The sequence below is a fragment of the Sphaerodactylus townsendi genome, linkage group LG03 (genome assembly GCF_021028975.2).
Source record: "Sphaerodactylus townsendi isolate TG3544 linkage group LG03, MPM_Stown_v2.3, whole genome shotgun sequence".
In the NCBI taxonomy this organism is placed as follows: Eukaryota; Metazoa; Chordata; class Lepidosauria; order Squamata; family Sphaerodactylidae; genus Sphaerodactylus; species Sphaerodactylus townsendi.
Genome location: NC_059427.1, coordinates 140367080 through 140392348, shown reverse-complemented (window position 1 = coordinate 140392348; position 25269 = coordinate 140367080). Strand labels below are relative to the sequence as shown.

Here is a 25269-nt window from a genome sequence, read left to right as displayed (position 1 = left end):
GTCCCTCCAGATCTTTTGTGCTGAGAGAAAGGTGTACCTCATAGGACATAGGTATCAAACTCAGGCCTTCCAGGTGTTCATGGACTAAGATTCCCATCAGCCCATGCCAGCAGGGCCAATTGGCCATGCTAGCAGGAGCTGCTGGGAATGGTAGTCCATGACCATATAGAGGGCCTGAGTTTGACACCTATGTCATAGGACAGTGGTGGCGAACCTTTGGCACTCCAGATGTTATGGACTACAATTCCCATCAGCCCCTGCCAGCAATTGGCCATGCTGGCAATTACCATGCTGGCAGGGGCTGATGGGAATTGTAGTCCATAACATCTGGAGTGCCAAAGGTTCGCCACCACGGCCATAGGATATTATGAGTAACCCCATATTAATGCACAAGTAAAGTCCAAAAGTACAAGTAATTCTGCATTAATGAATACCAAGTAACTACCAACCATCTGGCTTCCATATTCGCCATTGCTAAATTGTTGTTCTACCCAAATGCACATGAGGAAACAAAAAAAAACCCTGTGGGCTGGGAAAACCCATCCCTTCATTAGGAAAATGGAGTTAAAAGGTTTTAAAACAATTAAACAACATCATGTCCCATCCCCAGAAAGACAGCTGTGAATCACCCACCGGCTGTGGTTGCCTCTGGGGATGGGGGTCGGGGGGGTGGATGGATCCAAAGTGACTGCCTCCACCCAACTGAGGATGGAGTTCTGAAGCCCAAGCCATGTTGGGCCAGGGCTGATGTCACACATAGGAGAGGGCTGAAGGAACCTTTAAAGGGGACAGCCCTCCTTTGTGCTGGCCATGTGCTCTGGCCAGCCGATGAGTTGCCCACCCACCTCTCCTGGGTTTTGTTATGGTAATGCATGTCTCTTATCATAGCCCTTGGCGGTGGCGCATGGGTATTGATGTGGAAGTGCCAACGGCGGCAAGAGGCAACCGCCCTGCCGAACCGGCTAACAGGGAACACCTCTGGCCAGGAGCGTCCACCCGGCAAAGCTTGCAGCTGAGCGAAGTCCAACCCAGGGCACCCCCCCCCCCATTGGAACTTTGCTAGGAAGCAGATAGGCCAGATCAAGACCCATGTTACACCTCACACTTCTGTTTATGGCCAAAACGTTAATCCCAGCAAAGGGTCCGGGGTGGTTATTGTAAATGGATCCACCCAAGTGGTTCCCACCCTCAGAAAGCAATCTAGGTTGCAATCCAGGGACTTTGGTCACTTTTACAGTTTCAGACACATAGATTATGTTACTGACTCCACCCTTTGCCACTGCTTGTAGAGGGCAAGATCAAAGTACTTGCTCCAAGGATCTCACAACCACATCTGATCCTCAATCATTCACCATCCCATGCAGTGTCAATCCACTAGCTTAACTTTCATCATAAAGAACTGCTAAATGCAGCCAGAATTTGATCCAGTTCCCCTGAAAGTCTGGTCCTTGGCCATGCCACAAGTTCCCTGACCCAGAAGTGATTTCAACCTGGCTTTTCCAGCCCTGACTTTTCCAGCCCTGGCTTTTCCAGCCCACAGTACCAGAGATTTTTTCTCCGAGCATTTTTAGCTGTTCTAAATCCAGGCCTCGCTTAGTAGTATTTGAGAATTGCCAGCTGAGCACTTTTGACAACTTGGCCCAGGTGGTGGTTGGTGGACTGGAAAAAAACAGCTGGTTCTGAAAAGAAGAACAAAAGAGAAAAAGAGAGAGGGAGAGAGAAATTAACCCTGATGAGATTGCATGAGGGGAAAGAAGACCATTCAATCAGGGCATAATTTAGAAGGAAATTTAGGTTTAACAGTGCCATCCTAAACAGTATCACTTCCTTTTATTTTAAGCTGTGCTTAAGCAGACATAACTCTTCTAAGGATGGCAGTATAAAAAATAGAACATTCTCCATAACAATCCCACAAGGCCCTCTGGCAAAGACCCGATCCTAAGAGTGTCACTAAGAAGTCAGTCTCATTCAGCTCCAGAAACCAACGGCAGCCTTCAGACTATTAAATAGGCTCCTCCTCCTTCCAATCACCGTTGTTACTGAAATTCACCTGTCAATCGGCAGTTTCTATTTAGCCACAGCAACTCCACCATATGCTCTCTCTCTTTTAATTAGGACAATTTTCTGCTTTAGCAGAAAAAAGATATCGTTTTTTAAAATCCAAGCTTGCTGTGCCTATTTGAGCGCTCCTTTCTCATGAAGTTCCACTTGGCTTGAAGCACTCTCCTGAAAGAGGCCTGTGTAGCTCATTGGGATTGTGACCATTATCTTGGATTAATATATTTTCTGTACACCAGCATGTATCCTGCCAAATCCCCCTGCCAAAGGTGTCTTTCCTCCAATTTTAGTGATTCTTCCTCTGGAAGAAGCACCACTCTAGCTGGAGGAAGGCTGTAAGTTTTGTTCAGTGAAGGGGTACAGCACAAGCCCCCTTTTCTGATGGCATCATCCCGCTTTGGGTCTCTGCATATTTGTAGCATGAGGAGCATCTTCAGAGCAACCAGGTTGGCCTATTTTCAGACAGATTTTCATGCTTACTCGGAAAGCCACCTGTGCATACACACTCTAGACCAGGGGAGTCCAACTCTGGTGCTTCAGATGTTCATGGACTACAATTCCCACCATAACCTTCTAGAATGGCCAACTGGCTGATGGGAATTGTAGTCCATGAACATCTGAAACCAGAGTTGGACACCTCTGCTCTAGACCCTGCCACATGGATGGGGTCAGGCCCTTGCTCAGAAATACTGAATCAGCACACTGCTGTCGGGGGGGGGGGGGGGGCTGTAACCTTTACGACATGAAGCTTCCCTGACAGAAAGCAAAAGTGTGGAAGTCAAACTGTTAGAAAAAGTACAGAAAAGAGCGGAAATCATGCCCAATATGTCTAGATTCTAGATTGAAGAGGCTAACTCATCTGAGACAGATGAGAACAAAGGAGGCAGCAATTGTGCTGGCCAAGGGCCCTACCCAGAATATAAAGTGGAGGTATAGGGAGATGGACATGTTGGTCTCTTACCTTTGGGTCGGCCCCAAGCATATTGAACCACAAGATGGAAGCCCAGGCACTGGATGCCTGGTTGGCATTAGAGATGATCACCACAGGCAAAGTGGACGTCTGATGGAAAAACATCACAAAGTTTGACAAGACTGAGAATCATCACTGCCCCGAACCATACAATGGTGGATTAAGGGACCAGGTTTCTGATCTGAATGGTCCAGACTAGCCCAATCTCATCAGATCTGAGCAGGTCGGTTCTGGTCACTACTTGGATGTGAGGCCAACCAAGAAAGACTGCGGTTGCTATGGTGAGGAAGGCAATGGCAAACCACCTTTGAGCATCTCTGGCCTTGAAAACCTTAGGAGGGGCAACCATAAGTTGGCTGGGACTTATAGGTGCTTTCCACCAACAACAACCATGCTTACTCTCCGGCAACTAAACTGTGCAAAAAACCTTGATACATACTTATAACAAGCCTCCTTTACTCACATTCTTTCTCTGCTGTCCTGCTTTTCCGCAGTGACAACAGCACTCTGGCCCTTGAGAGGAAGTTTATCAACATTAGAAGCAGTCATGCATTAGCTTGGAAAAACAGCCTCTGGTCAAGCCCTGGATGGAGGAAGCTACTGCTGTTTTCATAGCCAAACAGAACTTTAAAGAACCCAAAACAAGCAACTATGGCCTCCTTTGTTTCCACACTGGGAATAATTTGGAAAAATATGCCAAAAGAAGAGGCAACTACGGCTTTCTTAGTATAATCCTGCCATAACTCCCAAGACATAAAATGACGAGAAACCCATATTCAATCCTTATCATATTACTCAAAGCTATAAAGAGGGTTCCTAAGAATATCAGAGAAACCCTGCTGAATTAGACCAGTGGCCCATCTAGTGCAGCATCCTATTTGACACAGTGGTCAAATCAGTCGCCTTGGAGGACCAACAAATAGTACACAAAGCCCAACTCTGATATTGCACTTGAGAAGTAGTACTCAGTATTTCATTTGGGCACAGAGGTTCCCTTTAGTTACTTTGGCTATTCTTCATAAATCCACTGGCACCCACTGGCAAGTAGGAATAGGGTTGACATCTTTCTTTCTGGCAGTGCTGTTGGGCATTTAGCAGTTACTTGATAGGTAGAAATAAAAAACTTTCCTGGGCAATGGAGTGGTCCCAAGGAGAAAGCTCGACTTTATCACACAGTCAAAGCAGATGCCTTAACAGAAAGCGGGTGGCAAATCTAGCAAGAGAACAGCATCATCATGTCAGCAAGCTTTGTGAGTTACAGGTAATCAGAAACCATCTTTCCTAGCAAGCATCAAGTATGTCAGTATCCCCTGGCTAGAAGCAGCATTCCCAATGCGCCACACAACCTTCAAGCAACCAAGCTGATAAAAAGTATTAACTCCCTCCCAACAAGCCCCACCAGGTAGTTGCCCACATACCTGCAGCTGGCACTTAAGACCTTGGTAGCAATAATCTAGCGTGAACGTGAAGACATGCAGCTCCTCTGTGATAGGCAAGGATCCCTGCAACAAAGGAGAGGGGGTCAAACTCAACTGACATTGCCCCTAACTCACGGCACGGCCTGAAGGCACTCTACACAGCAACTTTTCTGAATCTATCTCACTAGCATTTTTATGGAAGATCCTGAGCTTTATGTGTACCTCTCGTGGGTTCCACAGACAGAAGGCAGGACATAAATGTGATTAAAACACAGCTATGATTATATGCAACAAGAGTTGCACTTACAAGGGCTTGCAGAGGAGAGGAAATAATAATTTTCATGCCCCTGGTTCTTCCCAGCTTGACTGGGAACATTCCCCCCTCCTACTTTACCTGCCAACACAATTGCTCTTTTTCTTCTCTTCCTTGTCCTATCCAATTGGTCGGACCCTGCTCCCTTTTCCACTACTTTTTATTGTTTAATGTTTCCCTGAATATAAGACATCCCCTGAAAATAAGACGTAGTAGAGGTTTTGCTGAAGTGTGAAATATAAGGCATCCCCCGAAAGTAAGACGTAGCAAAGTTTTTGTTTGGAAGCATGCCCGATGAACAGAACACAGAAAAATAAGACATCCCCTGAAAATAAGACATAGTGCATCTTTGGGAGCAAAAATTAATATAAGACTGTCTTCTTTTTGGGGAAACACGGTATGTCTGCATCTCAGCTGGGATTTCTTTGTGACATCTGTAGAAGTGCAAAGGTTGCAGCAGGGCGGGGGGAGGGGGATGCTAACTCAACCCCCCTACCTTTACATATCTATACAAAGGTAGGGTTTACCTCAGTTTTGCATAAAGATGCACCGATTACACAGTAGAGGCCAGCCATGGGAATTAATTGAACAACACGTTTAATCTGAAAGCTACTTTCCTGATAAATACAGGAAAAAATATAGAACTGATACTAGGTCTGTGACAGAAAACCTGAAAGTGGAAAAAAGTGGAAAGCCTTGAGACACACCATGCTGGAAAATGCCATAGTTGCTACTGTGTTTTGAGGTCCACAGACCAGAAAGGCAGGGGAATCCCTATTGCCCCTTATTCTTTGGGAATCTTCAGCCATCCCACTCCTCCCAAGTATATAAGTAGCACTGGAGGAGGAAGAAGAAGAGTTGGATTTATATCCCCCTTTCTCTCCTATAGGAGACTCAAAGGGGTTTACAAATTCCTTTTCCTTCCCCCCTCACAACAAACACCCTGTGAGGTGGGTGGGGCTGAGAGAGCTCCAAAGAACTATGACTAGCCCAAGGTCACCCAGCTGGCATGTGTGGGAGTGCACAGGCTAATCTGAATTCCCCAGATAAGCCTCCAGAGCTCAGGTGGCAGAGCAGGGAATCAAACCCAATTCCTCCAGATTAGAGTACACTTGCTCTTAACCACTACGTCACTGCTGCTCCAGGATGAATGTATATGTACAGAAGCAGTATCCTAAGTTTTCCAAAGCAAGAAAGGAACACAATCTTTCACCCAAACCCAGTACTGGCCCATACTGCCTGTATTCACTCAACATACAGAAACAAGGGCTAGGGTCTCACTGTTTTCCTAGTAGGCAAACTCACCTCGTTGGCACCTTTGCTACCTTTGCCTTTACCTGAGCCACAACATTTCTGCTCTTTCAGCATCTGCCAAGAGTACAAGAATCACAGATAATCAGAATCAACAAAAGAACGGGGCATCTACTTCCTTACTACCATGCTTCTCAATTTATATAGTCCAAAACACAAGTGGCACACAAGGCCCCAGCAATAGGAATAAGAGGCACCATCAGGGTGGTTGTCCACAATTTTCAAGTAAGGGAGCTGGATCATGACTGAACAAGGGATACGTACAACATTTCCCCAAAAGAAACAGTACAAAGGTCAAGACTCTTCTTTCAAGATCTCCCTCCCTTCAAACGTATATTCCTTCTCCAATTCCTTTTCATGTGGTAAAAGGAAGCATCAGGAAAAAAAATAAGGGCCAGGAATAAGCTGGTCTCATCTAGCACTAATGGGGGGCACAGGTATGCAGTTTATGAACAGCATTCAAATTCCAAGGGGTGGATCACACTGAGGCCCTTTCCGCACAGCAAATTACAAGTGGGTTGCAGGCGGGATACATCAACCTGTCCTCACCCCGGGCTGTTCACATAACTTGCTGTCCCATGGACAGCCAGTGCATCAGCTGGGATGCGCGCCTTTGCATGGAGGTGCGGGTTTTTTAAACATTTACCTTCCACTGATGCGTGGCCTTGCAGGCAGGCGCGAATGAATCCCCACAGTCATAATATGCCCCTTTGTGCCTGTGTGGCTCCGCAGATATATATATAAAGCACACCCAGAGCAGACTCGCATTGGGGCGGGATTCATGTGACCCCCCCCCCCCCGGGTTTTATCCTGTCCTTAACCCATGTTCATTGGCCTGTGCAGAAGGGGAGTGAGTGCTACAGTCATCAGAGAAAGAAGGATGCTGTACATGCATGGACTTTTCAAAGATACTGGGAGCCTCCCAACCACATCCAACTTCTAGCCCTTAGGCTAGTATAAAAATTAGCTTTTATAAGGGATGTACAAAAGAAAAGCCTTGCAGACAAGCAGAAGTACATCTGCTCTTGCCTTCCAAAGTCTTTCCAAGAAGTTCAAAAATACGGGAACACCAGACAAGTATTTGACACTTCTTTTTTAAACTTTCTCAACATTATTTGGAAAAATGACTTTTCGGTGTATTAGACTGTATTTCTGTCTTTCAGTTTTTACTGCCAGACCTCTTTGGGTATCTTAATATTCTACCACAAAACTTTGCTTACAGGTCTGTCCCCACTCTCTCTTTCTCTTATAAAGAGACAACCCCAGAGACTCATAATGCAGTAGACATTGTTGTACATAAGCGGCTCTCTTTCCCCTTCACCTCTCTCTTTCTCTCAGCTTCAAAAACATTCCTTTCCTTTTTTCCATGAACTGAAGGATGGAAAACTGTCTCCATACTTTGTGGTAGTGTCAGTGGCTAGAAAATAATTGCTTTGGGTGCAAAGTTTGAACTGTAGCCTCACAACAGGTCATCCCCAAACCAGGGCTTGAGAAAATTTTAGTTTTCAACCCATCTTCTATAATCTAGAGTTCCCCATCTCACCCTCCAATATACCCACACCTTTCCCAGATTTCAACACAGGATGCTGGCCCTCCAGCCCTCAGTTCCCTCTCACCAGGCCCGTACAATGTGACTGAAGTCACAGACGAGGCCCTCCACCTGTGGCCTGTCCTTCATCATGGTTTTAGTGTTTGATGGCAAGATGTTGAATCTTCGAAACCTTCCAGTGGGGGAAAAAAGAGAAAATGTTACATTACTATTATGGATTGGAATTCTAAAAACTTTTCTCCTGATGCCTTCAGGGCTTCAACACTGCTATATAGAAGAAGAAGAAAAAGAAGAGTTGGATTTATATCCCCCCTTTCTATCCTGAAAGGAGACTCAAAGGGGCTTACAATCACCTTTCCCTTTCCCCTCTCACAGCAAACACCCTGTGAGGCAGGTGGGGCTGAGAGAGCTCAGAAGAACTGTGACTAACCCAGGGGTAGGGAACCTGCGGCTCTCCAGATGTTCAGGAACTACAATTCCCATCAGCCCCTACCAGCATGGCCAATTGGCCATGCTGACAGAGGCTGATGGGAATTGTAGTTCCTGAACATCTGGAGAGCCGCAGGTTCCCTACCCCTGGACTAACCCAAGGTCACCCAGCTGGCGTGCGTTGGAGTGCACAAGCTAATCTGAATTCCCCAGATAAGCCTCCACAGCTCAAGTGGCAGAGCGGGAAATCAAACCAGGTTCCTCCAGATCAGAGTAAACCTGCTCTTAACCACTATGCCACTGCTGTAGCACTTTTACTGTTGATATAATGGGGGTTTTGTGTTTAGTTTTATTGTGGTTCTACCAACTTCTAAACAAATTGACAGTTTCTATCATTTTAAACTGATACTAAATATTTTGCAATGTATAGCTTATCATTCTGCATTTGAACATTCTAATTTTCATAAGCTACCCTGAGGAACTTATTTTGGTAGAAGGACAAGTTATAAACACAATAAAATAAATATGCATAAATCAAGCACAGAAGCACTCCATCACTTGCCAAGTCCAAGAGCTCAAATCCATAAAAGTTATGCATGCATCTATCTATACACTTTAAACTTATTTCTTAAATAGTCGGTAGTCCCGTCACTGGGTATAGAGCTCCTCTGATCACACTATTACATATCTAATAGTGATAGGGCAGCCTTCTTGGGTGCAAAATCCCCTATTTTACATCTCACGTTAACACAAAGGAAATATGTAATTTAAAAAACAACAGGGATGGCCAGGAAGAAAAAAAATATATATGACTGATTGGGTACACTGAGAAAGGCAAAGAAAATCAGGCAACTGAACAGGCTGCAGAGTAACTGGTCAATTGGATGGGTGGCAAGAGAAAGACATACAGAGACAGAACAAAGGGGAGGGAGTAAGTATTGGTGGGGGAGAGGGAGACTTCCCCCTCTCCTGTGAGTTTTCATAAGTCATGGCAAAATCCATGAACCCTGGGAGACGGAGGTCTGCTGCCTCCAGAAGTAAACAGCCCCATTTCTTGCCAAATGTTACAATGTTAATGATTACAAGGATGGCACAGTGGAGACAGCAACAGGCCTGAGGCCAACCATATCATGTGATCCAACCACAACTAAGTGGAATTGCATGCCACAAATGGCAAGGGCCTCCTTTATGCAGATAAACCTGTGATACAATTAGCCTTGTCATGGACCATCAACTTCCAATAACCACACAACCCTCATTAGTCTGGTAAACTAGAGGGGCCCTGGATCCCATGCCATGCCTGTGCCGGATTTGAAAATGATAGCCATGCTGCGCCTTGCTGCCTCCCCTCAATTGTTACTTACCCTTTCAAATTAGCAGAGTCCCTGCAAGAAATTAAAAAGAGAAAAGAATTATCAGTAGATGCTCTAGCCTCCATCCGGTTGTACTACATCAGTCTCCAACCCAATACTTGGACAATCAGAGCACGGGTTTCAACTAGTAAACATACCTGTCTATCTCTATCTTCACCTCCATCTTATGCTCTGGATCCATCAGCTTCACCAGGAGCCTAAACAGCAATATAGTAAGTTACAATCTATTTGAACAATACATGAAGGTACCATGTCTGACTACTGGTCTATGAGGGTCAATACTGTCTACTCTGACTGGCAGAAACTCTCCAGGGTCTTAGATGAAGGTCTTTCATCTTACCTACTGCCAAATCATCTAGACTGCAGATACTTGAATTGTAAGCAGTTAAACTAGAGGAAGGTAATGTCCACATCTCCCACACTACAGCATTCTGTGCCGCCCCCCCCAAACCGTGGCCCTGCATGTCAATGGACCAGAAAGAACAGCATGGGGAGCAAATATTTCTGTCCCATACTCTACTTCCCTACTCTGCAAAAAATGATATTGATGAACTTGGGTTCATTCACAGATTCAGGACACCCCCAAGCTGAAGAAGGACATAGGATGCTAATTTTCTGCCCCTAAGTATTTCTCCTGTGCTGGCTACAACATGCATTGTACCTCTGCATCATGACAGCAACACCCCTTCCACCTTCTAACTGGGATCTAAGGATTCAGGGATCGCCATTCCAACTCATAGTTGATGAAGGGAGCTTTTACTCTCAAAAAAGGGAGCTTTTACTCTCAAAAAGCTTATGGGCCTCTAATGTGCTCCTGGATTCAAATATAGCTGTTCTACTGCAGACCAACATGGCTAGACTTTGAAACTATCAGTATGTCTGGATGTGTACAAACACATGCACGCATCTATCTATCTATCCATCCATTCATCTGTGTGTGTGCGTGTCGACCAAACCAGCCCTTATTCATTGGAGAATCAAAATTATGGGTGTAGCTGAAGACCACCCAGAAAAATTATGGGTGTAGTTGTAGACCAGCCTGAAATTTGGTATACAGTCTGTCCTCCCCTCTCTCCCAGCCTTCACATTTGTAGAAGGAGAGAATTAGACACAATTAGACACAAAAGAGTCCATTAGCAACTGGCTGCTAAAACAGATTATACCGGCTGTTTGAAAAGGACCAGTGAATGACTTCTCATTCTCAGCTAGTTCTCAGCTAGTACGATAACTGAGTGAGCGATATACGTTAGTGTTCCACCTGAAGTAATCATTCTACAAGATCTCATTCACACTGGCAAATCAGCACAGTCATATACTCAATAAGGGAATTGTACTACTCAAAATGGCAGCACTCAGACCACTCCCCTCCCCCTCCCACATGAGTGCTCTGACTCAGCCATGTAAGCAACTGCTTCTAGTGAGGGTGTGGAAATGCTGAACATGATAATGTCAGGGCACAAATCATATTACACATTAGAGACTGGGGGGAGGGGCTGGAGAGGAGAAAACTCACACCAGAGAGCTGTCACGTATCAGGCTGAGTATCATCCAAGAACCCAAATGATGAAGCGTAAGAATGGTGGATTTAGATTAAGAAGTACCAGCCAGGAACCTCACTGTCCTAGTCCTCATCTCTCAGCTAGTATACCTCACAAAGGTGTTGTGCGGCTAAAAATGAAGCTCCAAGGAGGGAAAACTGAATTAAAAACACATGTGCAGGGAAGGAATAAAACCAAACATTGACGAATGTTTGTGAGTGAAACAGACTAAAGTTCAAACTAGATGGGACTATTTTTAGCAAGTTGTGTTTTGTACATGCAGCATCAGTGGGAAATGTCTGAAGTACTGTAGAGGGTCCAATTCAGTTTAGGATTACGGTGCAGGGAAAGGAGGGGCTCTCCCAACGCTATGTTTTTAAGCTGAAATGACCCCCAATGGGGCATTATTTGCCCCATTTTGTGGATGCACATGCTCCAGACCCAACATTTAAACTCATCAAGTCTCATTTTAGTCTAGTTCACAGTTGTTCTCAATCATGGTCCCCAAACAATTCTCCAGAAAACATTTCACTTAACACCTGAATCCCGCCTTGTTTCCCAACTGTTTCTCGTTATAAGATCTCTTCCCTCTTGGGGCTGTTTTTGAAGATGTGGAAAGCAACCAAAGGGAAAGGGATGCTTCTGTTACCTGACACAAACACCAAACTTCTGGTTGGTCTTCAGCACCAGCGGCCGGCGACTGGGATAGGGCATTTTAGGTTGACTCTCCACCACAAAAGAACTGGGGACAGAGCAGAAAGATGTCAGTGGCCACCATGGTAAATCTGCTTTCCTCTCCTCCATCAAACAAACCCCTTGCCTGGCCTCAGCACCTTTTTAGAAGGCAGAAAATTTGCTCTTGCAGTCGCTGTCTCAACTGGGGCAACTGGTCTGGCAGGGGGTCTCCGACGTAGGTCACCTTTTGAGGCAGCTCCTCCAGAGTCTGCAGCAGCCAGAGTAAATGGAACAGGTCCTCAGCACTTCTCGTGCACCTGAAGATACACACAGCAGATCAAAGGACAGCCAGTACACCAAAAGGGGGCTCAGGCCTGACACAAGCAGGGTACCAAGATCCGTTCATCCAACCTAAATGAGAGGTCCACAAGGATAGTGGATGATTGACTCTTTCACTTACTGTCCTTGTCCTTGGTTGTAATGGATGCTGAAAATTGCATCCCTTTCTTCTCCTTTGTCTCAATAAGAACCTTCTATCTAGCTGCTTCCCCGAAGAGCAACCTCCCTTCAAACTTTTCTGTTGCTAAGTTGGCCTTCCAGTTTTTTATCCAGAGGTTGTGTCTGACTAGTTCATTCGTGGCCCGAGCCCTTGCGCAAAATTGCATATTGTCCAGGGAAGGGTCTGCAATTAATTTTATAGCCCTCTGAATCTTTAGAAGAGATCTCTGAAGAATAGAAGGGTCTGCTTCTGGATCATGCAGAAGGTAATCAGTCCATACTACTGTGGCTCCGGCAAAGTTTGAGAAGACTTATGTCCATGGAACTAGCTTCTTACGCTTTCTTGAGTGCTGCCTCATTTTTATGGTCTAGTTGTTCCTTAAGGACATTCTCTCCATCCTTAGAAAGGATTGCACCAGAGTGGAGTGCAATGACTGGAGCACCCACCAGGGGAAATTTTAGTTCCTCTATGGACTCAGAGGTCAGCATGTAATATCTCCAGTGAGGGTGGGTACGCTGGGATAGCCCTTTCAAATTGCTCTAGCATGGGGCAGCTGAATATGGGTCGAGCCATTTGCTTAAATGCCCTGGTTTTCAATCGACTAACTGTTCCTGAAGAAGAGGTGCTAGCTTGTTGGTCTACTACATGATATTTAAACTAGCAATAAAACCCATTGTACAAAGAAATACAATGGGCTCTAGAAAGCTATTGTTGGGAATGGCACCCTCTGAGGGGAGCAACTCCTTCTGCCTTTCCTTCCCCCTTGGCCCTGTGACTCTTGTGGAGTCAGGAGGTGAAGACTCTGTTGCAAGGAGAGCCACTGGCATAGAGGTTCATATCTGGCAAAATGGTCCTCCAAGGATGTGATTCTCCAGATCATGAAGGGCTTTGAACAACACTAAAACACTATAAGTGGTTATTTAATTATCAGGAAGTCTGTTTAAAGTGAGTTAAATCAAGGACTGCATTCTCAAAGGTGTGAGGAGTTAACTGGTCTTCAGATCTGTTTGGGGTAGGGAAATAATGATGCCTACCACCTTTCCAGTTGTTGTAAACTGGTATCGCAAACATCCCCAATACACGCTTGCCGTTGACGATCTTGCCACATAGCTACTTCCGTCAGCAACAGGTCCCTCAATGTGTCCGAGCGGCCCAGCAGCGTCTGGATTCGGTCCAGCACATCCTGAAAGAAAGAGTCCGTTCACGGATGAAATTGGATCCACCAACACTGAGGGCGAAGAGCAGCAAGCAAGGCACCACTGGAGTGGCTTCAACGGAGCCCTTTTGTGAGGTAATTAAGAATGACATATACGTTTTTAGGTAAAGGGCCCCAAGAAGGTTCTTGCCACCCCAATGACTGTTTTGCTCCATAGTCAAGGCTCACCTTGCGGCAAGAGTCCAAGTTATTTATCATGGCTTGCACCTCTTTCAATTTATTGGTGAGACTCGGGTCAGAAGGCATCGAACGTTCTGCAAGAAATAAAATCTGAATTTAAGAGGAAGTCTACACCCTCACTCCAAGGACCCAGCAGAAACTTCCCACCATTTACTACGGGCAACCCCACAAGTCTCTACAACTAGAAAGGAGAATGAGGGAAACAGAATGCCTCTTATAAAAAGAAGAGTTAGATTTATATCCCCCCTTTCTCTCCTGTAAGGAGGCTCAAAGGGGCTTACAAACTCCTTTCCCTTCCCCCCTCACAACAAACCCCTTGGCTGTCTGGCCCACACACACATGCATGAGCTGATGGAAGAAGGCTGAGAGAGCTCCGAAGGACTGTGACTAGCCCAAGGTCGCCCAGTTGGTGTGTGTTGGGAGTGCACAAGCTAATCTAGTTCACCAGATAAGCTTCCACAGCTCAAGTGGCAGAGCGCAGAATTGAACTCAGTTCTCCAGAGTGTACCTGCTGTTAACCACTACACCACGCTGGAGGAGCTTCCTAAATCACTCAGAGCTCCTGCTGGTCTTGGAATGAAAGGAAGTGCTCTTTTGCTATCACAGATCACTCTGGCCTGTGTGAATTAACAGTGATTAGACACAGGATCATTTTTCCCCCAAACTTTCAAAGAGGTGAACTGTGGACAACAGGTGCTCTGAGCTAGCTGCATTTATCTCAAAGCCACCAGGAGAAGCGTTTTCCTGTAAGCAGAAGAATATCTGTTCTTACTTCTCAACTGCCCCTATCTTTAAAGCCACCTTATTCAAGGACTAATTGCTCATTGCTGTTAGGGGCACAAAGCCTGCTATTGTGCACGAGGATCTGTGGACTGGGGTAATGATCTAATACTGGCATCAGACAAGAAAAAGAACAGGACATCCCCCCAAAACCAATATTCAAAGCAGCAGCTCTTAAGGCTGGGATTAGGATTCCAAAAGTGACTCACTCCTCTTTTGACACCCATTTCCAAGGCCAAGAGGGATGAAGTGGAATTGGTTGAGATGGGAGAGGAGTCTGCACGCATAATCTGTGAAACGGTTGTGACACAACTGCCTCTAAACTCATCAATTCCAGATATTTATAAATATTACAAATTCTAAAGGAGAGATTTGCATGGTTTATTTTGTTTAGGAAGTGTCTTTGGAAGATCTTGAAGTCAACAAAATCTATGTTTGGTGAAGAAGAGACATTGCAGCGGTTCCTCAGTGTTTGTAAGACCCATGGGAAGTAAATCAAACAAGTGCAAATTGGTAAGAACTGGGGATTTTGCCTATAGATAAGGCAAACACTTAAGACTGTCTTATCGAACCCATCAGCAACAATAGGAGAGAAGGGCCCTCCTCCATGCATATCAATGCTTCCATCTGTCCCCCAACCCACCTTGTCCCCATCCTCACCTAGTATCTTGAATGCAGTGTACCGGAAATGAAAGGTCTCCTGCAGATCCTCAAGTTGCTCTATGGAAGACTTTAGCCCCTGTAGAACCAGAGAATGTGCTCAGTCAAGAGAAATGGCAACCGAAGCACAGATATTTCCTTCTAAGCCCACCAACTTCAACAGAATAAGAAAAGCACAACTCCACTTAGGAGTGGAATTGTTAGGCTTCTCATTGTGCACACAAACCCAGTGAAGGCACATCTGCCACTGGACAAGAGGAAGGTACAGTGGCTTCATTGCTTTGACACAGAAATAAACTTCTAAGTCAGGCTTGTATTTAGCATCCCACCCGTTTTTCAGGCTTCCAGCAAAGATCTATTGTTTACCTCAGCTAGGAAGGCAACCCCCTGGCTGTCTGGCCCACACACATGCATGAGCTGGTGGAAGAAATGGGGGGCAGGGCGAGAGAGGCATAATGGAAATAATATCACCACATCAAACTACTCATTTGGGGGAAATTCACAATGTCGTCTAATGCCACTTCTGAATTTTTACGCAGAAGTGACGTAGATGTCTTGCATGACATCATTTCTGCCCCCTGCCCTGCCACCAAAACTTCTAGGGGTATGAGATGGCCTGCCAACCATATTTCAGCATGGTGCAGTTTGAATGGGGGGAAAATATTGGTTATGAAAGATGCCGGAGTTCAAAATCCAAGGAATTTTGGAAATTGGGAGTTAAAAATAAAGTCCTCCATTTAGAAGTCCTGCCCCCTCAAAATCAGGCTCAAAGTTCAGCAAATTTCAAGCCCAATTTGGAACGGGCCTGCTCCACTGTTAGTAATTCCATTGCTGCTTCTCCCTTTCCCCTTCCATTCAAAGGTATTACATACCAGGGAGTGCTAGCAGCAATGGCTGTATTGCAGAGACCTCAACAGGCATTGTGCCACATAGCTACTCCAGGCTTGGTTTGAGGAGTGAGAAGAGATCGATGCAAAAAGCTCAAGGAAAGCACTCAAGATCCATTACACTTTTAATGATGTCACTGGGAATGTGGCAGAGATAAAACCTACCAATGATCAATCCTTTTAAAGCCAAAATAGTGGGGCCTTCCAGAACACGAAACAGGGGTTTCTTTTCTTTCTCCCAAGTTTATTTTTAAAAAGTGAAACTGACTGGACCAGATGGTGCTTGCCTGTTTGGTCTAATCAATTTTACCACTCCACAGACTTGTGTGGGATTGGCAGAAGCAGCTGCAATTAGGAACAAGGCTCCACCTCCAACTTCCATTAAAACACCTGCAATCTCACCTGAACTGCTCTCCTCATCTCCACTAACCGGTCCTCAATGTTGTTTTCATGACCAGTGATCAAGGCTGCATCAGGTGGGGGTTCCAACCTAGACTATACAGAGAAGTAATATGTATATTACATATTAGCCCCTGTAGAACAGACCAGAGAATGTGCTCAGTCAAGAGAAATGGCAACCGAGGTGGTCAGATTTCTATCCCATACAAAATAGTACAGGTATAAATGAAGGTCAATATATATATATATATAATCCTGTAAGCAGAATAATGAGCAGAATGTAGCTTGTGTGCCATTTTAAATAGGAACAGTTATCTTGGTAAAGACTAGCCTTTTTACCTCAGAAATGATAAACAAAATAAATTTACTTATATTGAAAGAAAAGAGACTATATACACAAACATAATAACATTTATATGTTGATATATTTACAGTTCATCATTTTGGTTACAATTTGGTTACCAATAACAAGCTCAGTTTACAGTATTAAACTTTCAGTCAGAGGCTTTTACATAGTTTTAGTTAACAGAACTCTAAACAACATCTTTCCTCAGCAGAGTCAGAGAGCTGCAGTATCAACTGTCACTTTTAGAATGTTCACTGAGCTCTCCCAGAATTCTGTGCCTGCTGCATGCAAGGCTGTCAAATCCAACAATAAAAACATAGGGAAAAGTTCCTGCTGTATCACACCACTGTGCATCTAGTCCAGCAAACTTTCACACAGCAGCCGACCAGTTGCCCTGCAGGGGCAACAAACAGGGAATAGTGGCCAAGGCTGCTGCCCCTCCAGCACGTGTATTCAGAAGTTTGCTGCCTATGTCCAGAAAGGCTCCCTTCAGTCATTATGGCTCTTCCATGAATCTGTCTGACCCCCTTTTAAAGCTATCAATGGCTGTGGCCATCACTACCTCCGCTAGCAGTGAATTCAACAGTTTAATTAGGTGTTGAGTAAAGATGTATTTCAGGACCCCTTTCAGAACAGTGGTTATCCAACTTTCTCCCTTCAGGGAATCTTTTTCATATCAATTTGTCTACCACAGAACATCACTAATATTGTTCCCTTACTGGAGAGGTAGCCACAGCTGCTGACAAAATAGCCTTCTCCTCTCTCAACAAACCATCGATTATGTTGGCAAGCTCCTCTGGGTGGTCTTGATACCTGGTCTGGAAATAATAAAATAGCATAATGACTTAAGTAATCACTTAATTCAAATATTTATATCTTGTCTTTCCACATGGCTCTAAGTGGCTTACAAGTCACAATTTAAAAAATACAGAACAAAACAAAGCAACACTTTTGACTGTCATGAGCCAGCCCCCAGGCACTGACCATCATGAGCCAACCCCTGGGCTCTGATAAAAAGCCTGAAGACACTGCATTCAGAATTGGCTCCTCGTGAGGAAATGCAGGCAGTGAGCCAGTTCCAAGCCCTTCCTTGCAAACTCAGGCACAGCCTGATGTCTTGCAGTTGAAGGAGCCTTCAGGCATCTCAGAAAAGCTACTTAACGAGGCAGCTGCTCAAAGGAGGAAAAAGGCAGAGGCTACAGCTGCAGAGTCAAAGGAAAAGTGCTTCCATTGTTGCGAGGTATGACAGAAGGCTCGGCCAGGTGGAGACATTTACATCTGAGAAGAATTGAGCCCTTGTAGGATCTGTCATGACATGTAAAAAATAGAGTTCATCAGTGGTGGGATCCAAAAATTTTAGCAACAGGTTCCCATGGTGGTGGGATTCAAACAGTGGCGTAGCGCCAATAGGGCTAAGTGGGGCACGACGGGGGCGTGGCCAGGCATTCCGGGGGCGGGGCATTAATTTCTCTGTTACTGTAAAAAACTCTTACTGTAAAAAACAGTTCCTAATTCCCAGCTGGTATCTTTCTGTCCATAATTTAAACTCATTATAGCAAGTCCTATTGTCTACTGCCAACAGAAACAACTACTTCTCCTCTAATTGACTGCCTGTCAAATACTTAATACTTTCAAATACTTAATTTTGTTTCTAGAAATAAAAAGGATACTTTCCTTAAACTTTACCATATTACTAAAACATGTTTTAAAAACAGCCCAACAGGGAGAATTATCTCCCATTTTCTACCTTTGCTAACCAGCCACATAGGAAACAACAGGACTTTATGATTTTTGGACCTAATGGAATTTCTGACTGAAAAGCGGACCCAATTAGTAACCCTCTCTGGGCACACACAAATCATTAGTAACCCACTCTCGGGAACTGGTGAGAACCTGCTGGATCCCACCTCTGGAGTTCATCTCCTAGGCAGCAGATAGCTGAGTCAGCAACAGAGGACCAGAGACAGAGAGTCTGAAGTAATTTGTGACAGTTGTCCTTTAATGTGATTGGTGCATTAAACTGTTACTCTGTTCCTATGGGAAGACTGTTACTGGGCAAAGTACCTTGCTTGAACATTATAAAACTGTATATAGAACTCTGCATGTATGTATCTTAGTGATCTTAATCTTAGCTTCTTCTTAACTCTTCTTAGCTGCATCTTTGTGATCTTAGTTATCTTAGTCTTGTGTAGCTTAGAATTTTGCATAGCGTTGTATTGTGTTACTGTGCTGCAACTATCAAGTAAAGCCTTCCTGTGAAAGAACATCTTGTGTGAAGTGTTTTTTATTCCTAAAAAGGTCGCAGTGTATGCAGTTGGACTACTAGACCTTCTTGTCTACTCAAGGGTAGCTCCACTCTACTCTGCTGATAGGATCCCCCTCTCATTAGCCAGGACTTTCAATATATACCCTGCCTTGGGCTTGGTTCTGACTGGTAATCTCCACATGCCTGCTCTCCCTCTGGCCTCTGGCTCTGCCAGACGGATGTGTTTGCATTTGAGGAGAATTGAGCCCTTGCAGGGTCCCCCTCTCATTAGCCAGGACTTTAGGTGGTTTTCTGGTTGACTTTTGCCTGGCTACACTGGACAGCGAGGTCCTACAATTGGCCTCATCAGTCAAAAACCTGGGGGTGACCTTGGTCTCAGCCTTGTCACTGGAGGACCAGGTCGCCAGGACTACCCAGGTTGCTTTTTACCATCTGCGTCAGGCACAGCAACTGGCTTCGTACCTCTCCTGTTCCAACCTGGCCACAGTAATCCACACAACGATCACCTCCAGATGGCTATATGCTGGTCATCCTTTGTCTATAACCCAGAAATTAAAGCATTCAACATGCGGCAGACTCCTTTCTGGAGCACACAGTGGAGACCGGATCACTCCGGTCCTGTACCAACTCCACTGGCTGCCAACTGAGCACCAGATCATATTCAAAGTGTTAGTGTTAACTTTTAAGTCTGCGAGCGGTTTTGGACCACCTCTCCCCGTATTGCCCCATCAGGTCTCTCCACTCATCGGGAGTGTAACTTGCTGGATTCCTGGCCCAAAGGAGGTCTGCCTGGCTTCCTTTTCAGCCCTGGCCCCCACCTAGTGGAACAAGCTCCCTAATGAGATCAGGGCCCTGTGGGACATGAATGAGTTCCGCAGGGCCTGTAAGACGGAGCTGTTCTGCCAGGTGTTCCCATCTAGCCAGCAGGCCTAACCATTACCACCATTGGCCTCCCGTGGGAGCAGTATAGGGTAGGTTTTCTTGCCATCTGTTGGTTGTTTTTACCGTTTTTGACTGATGTTGTTATTGTGTTCTATTATGTAAATTCTGCTGTTGTTGTCCCCCTGAGCCCTGCAAAATGGGGAGAGCGGGGTATAAATGAAAATATAAATAATAAACAAATAAATAAATTATTTTGCCTTTAACGATCAGTGGTAGGTTTTTTTAAATAAACTGCATGTCCACTTACAGTTCTCTGCATAGAAAAGGCAGTGTCATAAGCGAGCCCCTGTGCACTTACCAGGACACAGAGGACTCTGAGGCAGAACCTGAGGACACAGTGTGGTCAGAGGAGGCTGCTCCTAAAGAAGACCTGGCAGCACAGCCAACTCCCAGCCCTTCCCTGCTTGATGACGTGCAGGTGGGGGAGCCTGCAGATCCTCCTAGGGAACCCAGTGATGAGCCAGCTGTGCAGAGGAGGAAGAAGCAGAGGCTGCTACTGCAGAAGCAAAGAAGGAGTGCTCGTCTTGCAGCAAGATATGGGAGAATAGATGTCTCTGCATCTGATGAGGATTAATTCCTTGCAGAATCCCAGCCCCTTGAACAAGATTCTCTATATAAGCCTTGCTATGAGCTTGCTTCTGCATGGGTGCAACAAGTGTGTTTCCTGTTGCCTCCATGTGCCTGGTCTACTGCTGATTCCCAGCCTGATCTCCTGTGCCGTGACCTGTTGGACTGACCCAAGACTTCGACTTCACCTGCCGCGACCCGTTGGACTGTCCTGTGACTACGCTCTTGACTGCTGCCTGTACTGTCCTGCAAGACTGGACCTGACCACGCCCTGCCTGCCTTCAGCACAGGCAGCTGTACTGTATCATCAAGAAAGGTGGCTTTACTAAAATTTGTGTCAGATGCAAAACTTCAATTTAATTACCCAGTAAGAAGGCAGCAGGTAAACATTCTTTAATCAATATCCTGTGGGCATTGCACTCTTCATCCCATGGCCATGCACACATACAGCTCACACTCTATACCTGTATGCTCAGTTTAGAACGACGTAGGTTGTGTCTAATCACCATGTTCACATCGTTCTCTGCCTGCCATGCAAATCGTCCCAGCTGGTCATCCAGAAGAGTCAGCATGGTTTGCAAAAGATAGTAGGCCTGCGAGCGGTTAAATTGCACCACCTGGTTCCTGAAATGCATGGGAAGCAAGGAGGGAATGAAGCTTTGGCATGGACATACAGAAATGAGGATATGGATACGGCCAGACAAGGGAACCCCCACAGAGAAGAGTCTGGATTTATACTCTGCTTTTCTCAACCGTAAGAAGTCTCAAGGCAGCTTACAAACTCCTTCCCTTCCTCTCCCCACAACAGACACATTATTGTGAGGTAGGTGGGACTGAGAGAGTTCTGAGATAACCATGACTAGCCCAAGGTGACCAAGCAGGCTTCATGTGGAGGAATGGGCAAACAAATCCAGTTCACCAGATAAGAGTCTACTGTTCTTAACCACTACACCATGCAGGTGAATGGAACACTAGTAATCAGGAAATGGGAGTTAATAATAATAAACTCTACAGTCATTGTGCACACATAATGAAATTACAAGCCTTCCCCGATGCACACTCTTCCAGACCTCACACCCCACCCTCCTCCAACCATCACTACACAGCCCCAACCACATCAGCGCAAAACCATGGAGTTCAGCATAGCCACAGGTCTTGAATAAAAGCTGTCTCTGAGCCTATTTGTCCTTGTTTTTATGATCCTATATTAGGGGTCTGCAACCTGCGGCTCTCCAGATGTTCATGAACTACAATTCCCATCAGCCCCTGCCGGCATGGGGCTGATGGGAATTGTAGTTCATGAACATCTGGAGAGCCGCAGATTGCAGACCCCTGTCCTATATCATCTGCCAGATAATAACATTTCAAAAAAAGAGTATGCCAGATGGGATGGGTCCTTCAGAATATTCTGAACTTTCTTTAGGCAACGGGCATTATAAAGTTCCTCCAAGGAGGGGAGAGGGCAGCCAGTAATTCTCTGGGCAGTAGTAATCACCCTTTGGAGCGCCTTCCTATTTGCCACTGCGCAACTGGCAAACCATGCACAGATACAGTATGTCAAAACACTCTTTATGGCACAGCGGTAGAAGGTCACCAGCAGTGTTTCATTCAGTTGTTGTTTCCTTAAAAGTCTCAGATAGTACAATCTCTGCATCTAAGGGGCTAACTACATAACACACAGTTCTCTCATACCATTTCTGGGTATGCCCACAACAACTGTCAGTCAGTACAATAACAAATCCCATGTCAAGAACTCCATTACCAGCTGGCATAGAGCCCAATTCAGATCATGACAGCCTCCCTGTTTTCTTGACCTGAAACAGCCCCAGATGAACATTATTTACTCTGCTGGGGAAACACTCCATCAGCACTTATGGAATCCAAAATGGGACAAATAACAGCCTTCAAAGTTAGGAAAATAGAAATTGGGGGGTGGAAGCTTTATTCTCCTGTGCACCACAATCCGGATCTGAATGACTAATCAGAGCCATCGGATCACTCGCGGAGCCTTGGAGAAATTGTGGGGGGAAACAAAAAGCCACAGAAAATCCCAAAGTCAGCTGAGGACCCCTAGTAGAGAACAGAAGGTACTGAAGACAGTTGAGCTTACAGAAACCCCAAGCGTCTCACAGTGCCACTTGGAGTCCCTTGACGGGAATTGGGGAGAGTTGGAATCTGCGAGCAAACATCTGTAGAACTGGAACTGACTGTGAAGCCTCCCACAGCTCCTTAAGGGAGATGAGGGCATGTTGGAGTCTACGAGATACTGATCGTGGGGTAACATCATCCTACTGTCATAAACATCCTATAAGATGTTCCTACTACTTCATCACTAGTCCTCCACCACCTTCACTCTAGTCATCCTGAACAGGACTCACAGGGAAGAAAGCAAAAAGAATATTTCTCTCTTGCTCACTGGCTCTCCCTTTTTCTGACAGAGATTCAGCAGCATTACCAGTTCTGCTCTTCAATCCAGTAAGCCAGGTATTCCCGCACTTCCATTGGCAGGCAATCATCTGAGTAGAGACGGTGCACCTGCTCCCGATGGACACTGTCCAGCATCCGGATTTGCTGCCACTGGGTCATGATACTGGACTCCCCACAGGGTCTGCGGAAGACAGTCAGAACGTTAGGAAATGGAAACAGGCCCTTCTGCTGGAAACTGAGTGACCAGAAAAACTGCTTAGAAGGTCCCAATGCCATTTCAAAATACATTTCATATTAAAGGGATTTCAACATGATTCAGTACATCTTTATCCCATTTTTTTTCTCCAAGGGCAACATCCACTGGTCTCCCAAAAACCACTGCCAGGTAAGAACAATGAACTGTCTTTACCCCAGCTGCTACTCCCAAGATCACTCCACCCCACATTTTCCCCTTCTTTAAATAACCAAATCAACAACTACCAACTATGAGCCTGCTAAAGAGAACTAGATTAACAAAAGGCATCTGGGGTGCCCTTCTCTACTTTCAATTTGTTCCAAGTGTAAGGAAGGAGCTCTGGCTGAGTTTTAGCATCAGATGAGATCACTGACAGCGCAGACTCATAAAGGCACAAATAAATAACAAACAGATGTGCAGCTGTAAGTTCTGACATATTAACTGCGATTTTTTACATAACAAAAACCTTAGAGTGTACGCTAACTTTTTCCCATTTCAAGTTCACATACTGAGAACACACTGCACATACTGGGTTTATAGGACAAAGAAAGCATATGCCATGCACTCTTCATGGGATCATTTGTTTTCCTCAGTACCCAAATTAATCTGGATTCTGGACCAAACAAAGTTCCAGAAGAAATTTGGTTAATGAAATAGAATATTGTGACGTCTAATATCTGTCCTGGAAAAAGTTGCAAGTGTCGTAGTCATCTCTCTAATTGGGTACCTGAAAATCTAAGTTCTTGACCCAAAAATCCAACTTCTCAAAGCCACAGGGTGCTCCGACCAGCGCCCCCCTCCCTTTCTACTTATCCCTATGCCACCTTTAGCCTATGCGATCTACAGTAACTGGGCACCGACCAACCCACCCACCCAATCGGCTGCCTACCGATTAATCCACCTCAAAGGCGACAACTCCTCAGGAACTACCACCAGGTGCAACTCCCTATTAAACTTCAACCTCACCTCTCCATCCTCCGTGCAGCCCTAAACACTTACCAATAATTTACCTGCCGATTCAAAAGCAGCCGCCCCGGCAAAACCCAGCGTTTTTTCCCTTCCAGTTGCTGTTCCCGAGATCGCTCCGCCCACAAGGTAGTCATTACTCCGCTCACTCCTCGCTTGATTGGACGAAAAGTCTTGAGCGGCGTCCAGGAACGAAGGGAGTACCGCCCATTAGAGGAAGACCCGGTTCTAGAGGCAGAATATTTCGATTTCCCAGGAATGATGTCAGCGACGGAGGCGGGGCTTCGCTCACGTCTTGGGTGGAGGACAATGCGATTGATTGACAATTTAGGCCGGATTCACGAGCTGCAGAATTAGGAGGCATTTTGATGTGGCAGAATGAGCTGTGCCGCAGCGGACTGTAGGTGGCGCTAAAGTACCTTCCCAATGTTATTCCGTGTGCAAACTTCTTAAAAATTGTGATAAACTTTAATGTCATTGTGCACCCACAACGAAAATACAAAAATACAAACCCCCGATGCACATTTCTGCAGTCCTCACACCCCGTCTTCCACAATCCCCTTCCAACCATCTCCAGCAACTCAACTCAAGAGGAGACAGACGAATCCTTCAATTCAACTCCCTCCTGGAGGAATCGCCTTCCTGGAGATATGTGGGTGATCTTGAGCCTCTCTCCTTAAACTGGAGATGGAAAAATCAGGTCTGAGGTAACCCCCTGCCCCTGCTGCTGGGTCCCTATTCTCCCACAAACAGCTAGTTCCAAAACCAGACCACAAGTCCTTCTTTCCACCTGTTCTAGCAAAAAACAGCCACCCCTTCTTTTACTGGTTACTTCCACTTGTACAAAGAGGCCAGGTGATATTTAAAAACATTTCATCAGACTTTTTTTCTTTTAAATTTTTTTAATAGATGTAAACATCTGAATAGAAAAAAAGAAATAAGAATTAACAGCCATATCCAGTACAATTACATTCCAAGAGGTGAAAAAGTATATAGATATAATATATTAAACAGTATATAATGAATGACAAATGATGATAACAGTTGTGAACAGTAAATTATAATATAATAGTGGGCACTAAATAGAAAATATCCTGATATTTGTGTTCCCCAGTATTTGCAGATACCACATAGTATCAGCCTTTGTCTACACTAAATATGTAGCACAAACAGAACCTGGGGTACAATTTAGACATGCAAGAAGAATGGAATAGCTGGGAAGACAAAGAGGAACCAGGTTACAGACAGATGGTGTGTGCAAGAGG

General features: G+C 45.2%; 1 protein-coding gene across 2 annotated transcripts in view; it reads right to left on the bottom strand.

The window, feature by feature from the left end:
* The window catches only part of STAT2 (signal transducer and activator of transcription 2), a 38726-nt gene extending 14596 nt beyond the window's left edge, over positions 1 to 24130 (bottom strand). For both annotated transcript variants that reach the window (XM_048491703.1, XM_048491704.1), the window contains exons 1-17: positions 24038 to 24130; positions 22832 to 22984; positions 20841 to 21000; positions 17321 to 17419; positions 16259 to 16351; positions 14970 to 15048; positions 13518 to 13603; positions 13168 to 13316; positions 11793 to 11951; positions 11609 to 11701; positions 9559 to 9618; positions 9413 to 9433; positions 7698 to 7791; positions 6065 to 6127; positions 4447 to 4530; positions 3020 to 3118; positions 1544 to 1679 (exon numbers count right to left, since the gene is read on the bottom strand). In XM_048491703.1, the coding sequence (XP_048347660.1) occupies positions 1544 to 1679; positions 3020 to 3118; positions 4447 to 4530; positions 6065 to 6127; positions 7698 to 7791; positions 9413 to 9433; positions 9559 to 9618; positions 11609 to 11701; positions 11793 to 11951; positions 13168 to 13316; positions 13518 to 13603; positions 14970 to 15048; positions 16259 to 16351; positions 17321 to 17419; positions 20841 to 21000; positions 22832 to 22962 (1606 nt within the window). In that variant the 5' untranslated portion in view covers positions 22963 to 22984; positions 24038 to 24130. The remainder of the gene's footprint in view (positions 1 to 1543; positions 1680 to 3019; positions 3119 to 4446; positions 4531 to 6064; positions 6128 to 7697; positions 7792 to 9412; positions 9434 to 9558; positions 9619 to 11608; positions 11702 to 11792; positions 11952 to 13167; positions 13317 to 13517; positions 13604 to 14969; positions 15049 to 16258; positions 16352 to 17320; positions 17420 to 20840; positions 21001 to 22831; positions 22985 to 24037) is intronic.
* Positions 24131 to 25269: the final 1139 nt, after the last annotated feature.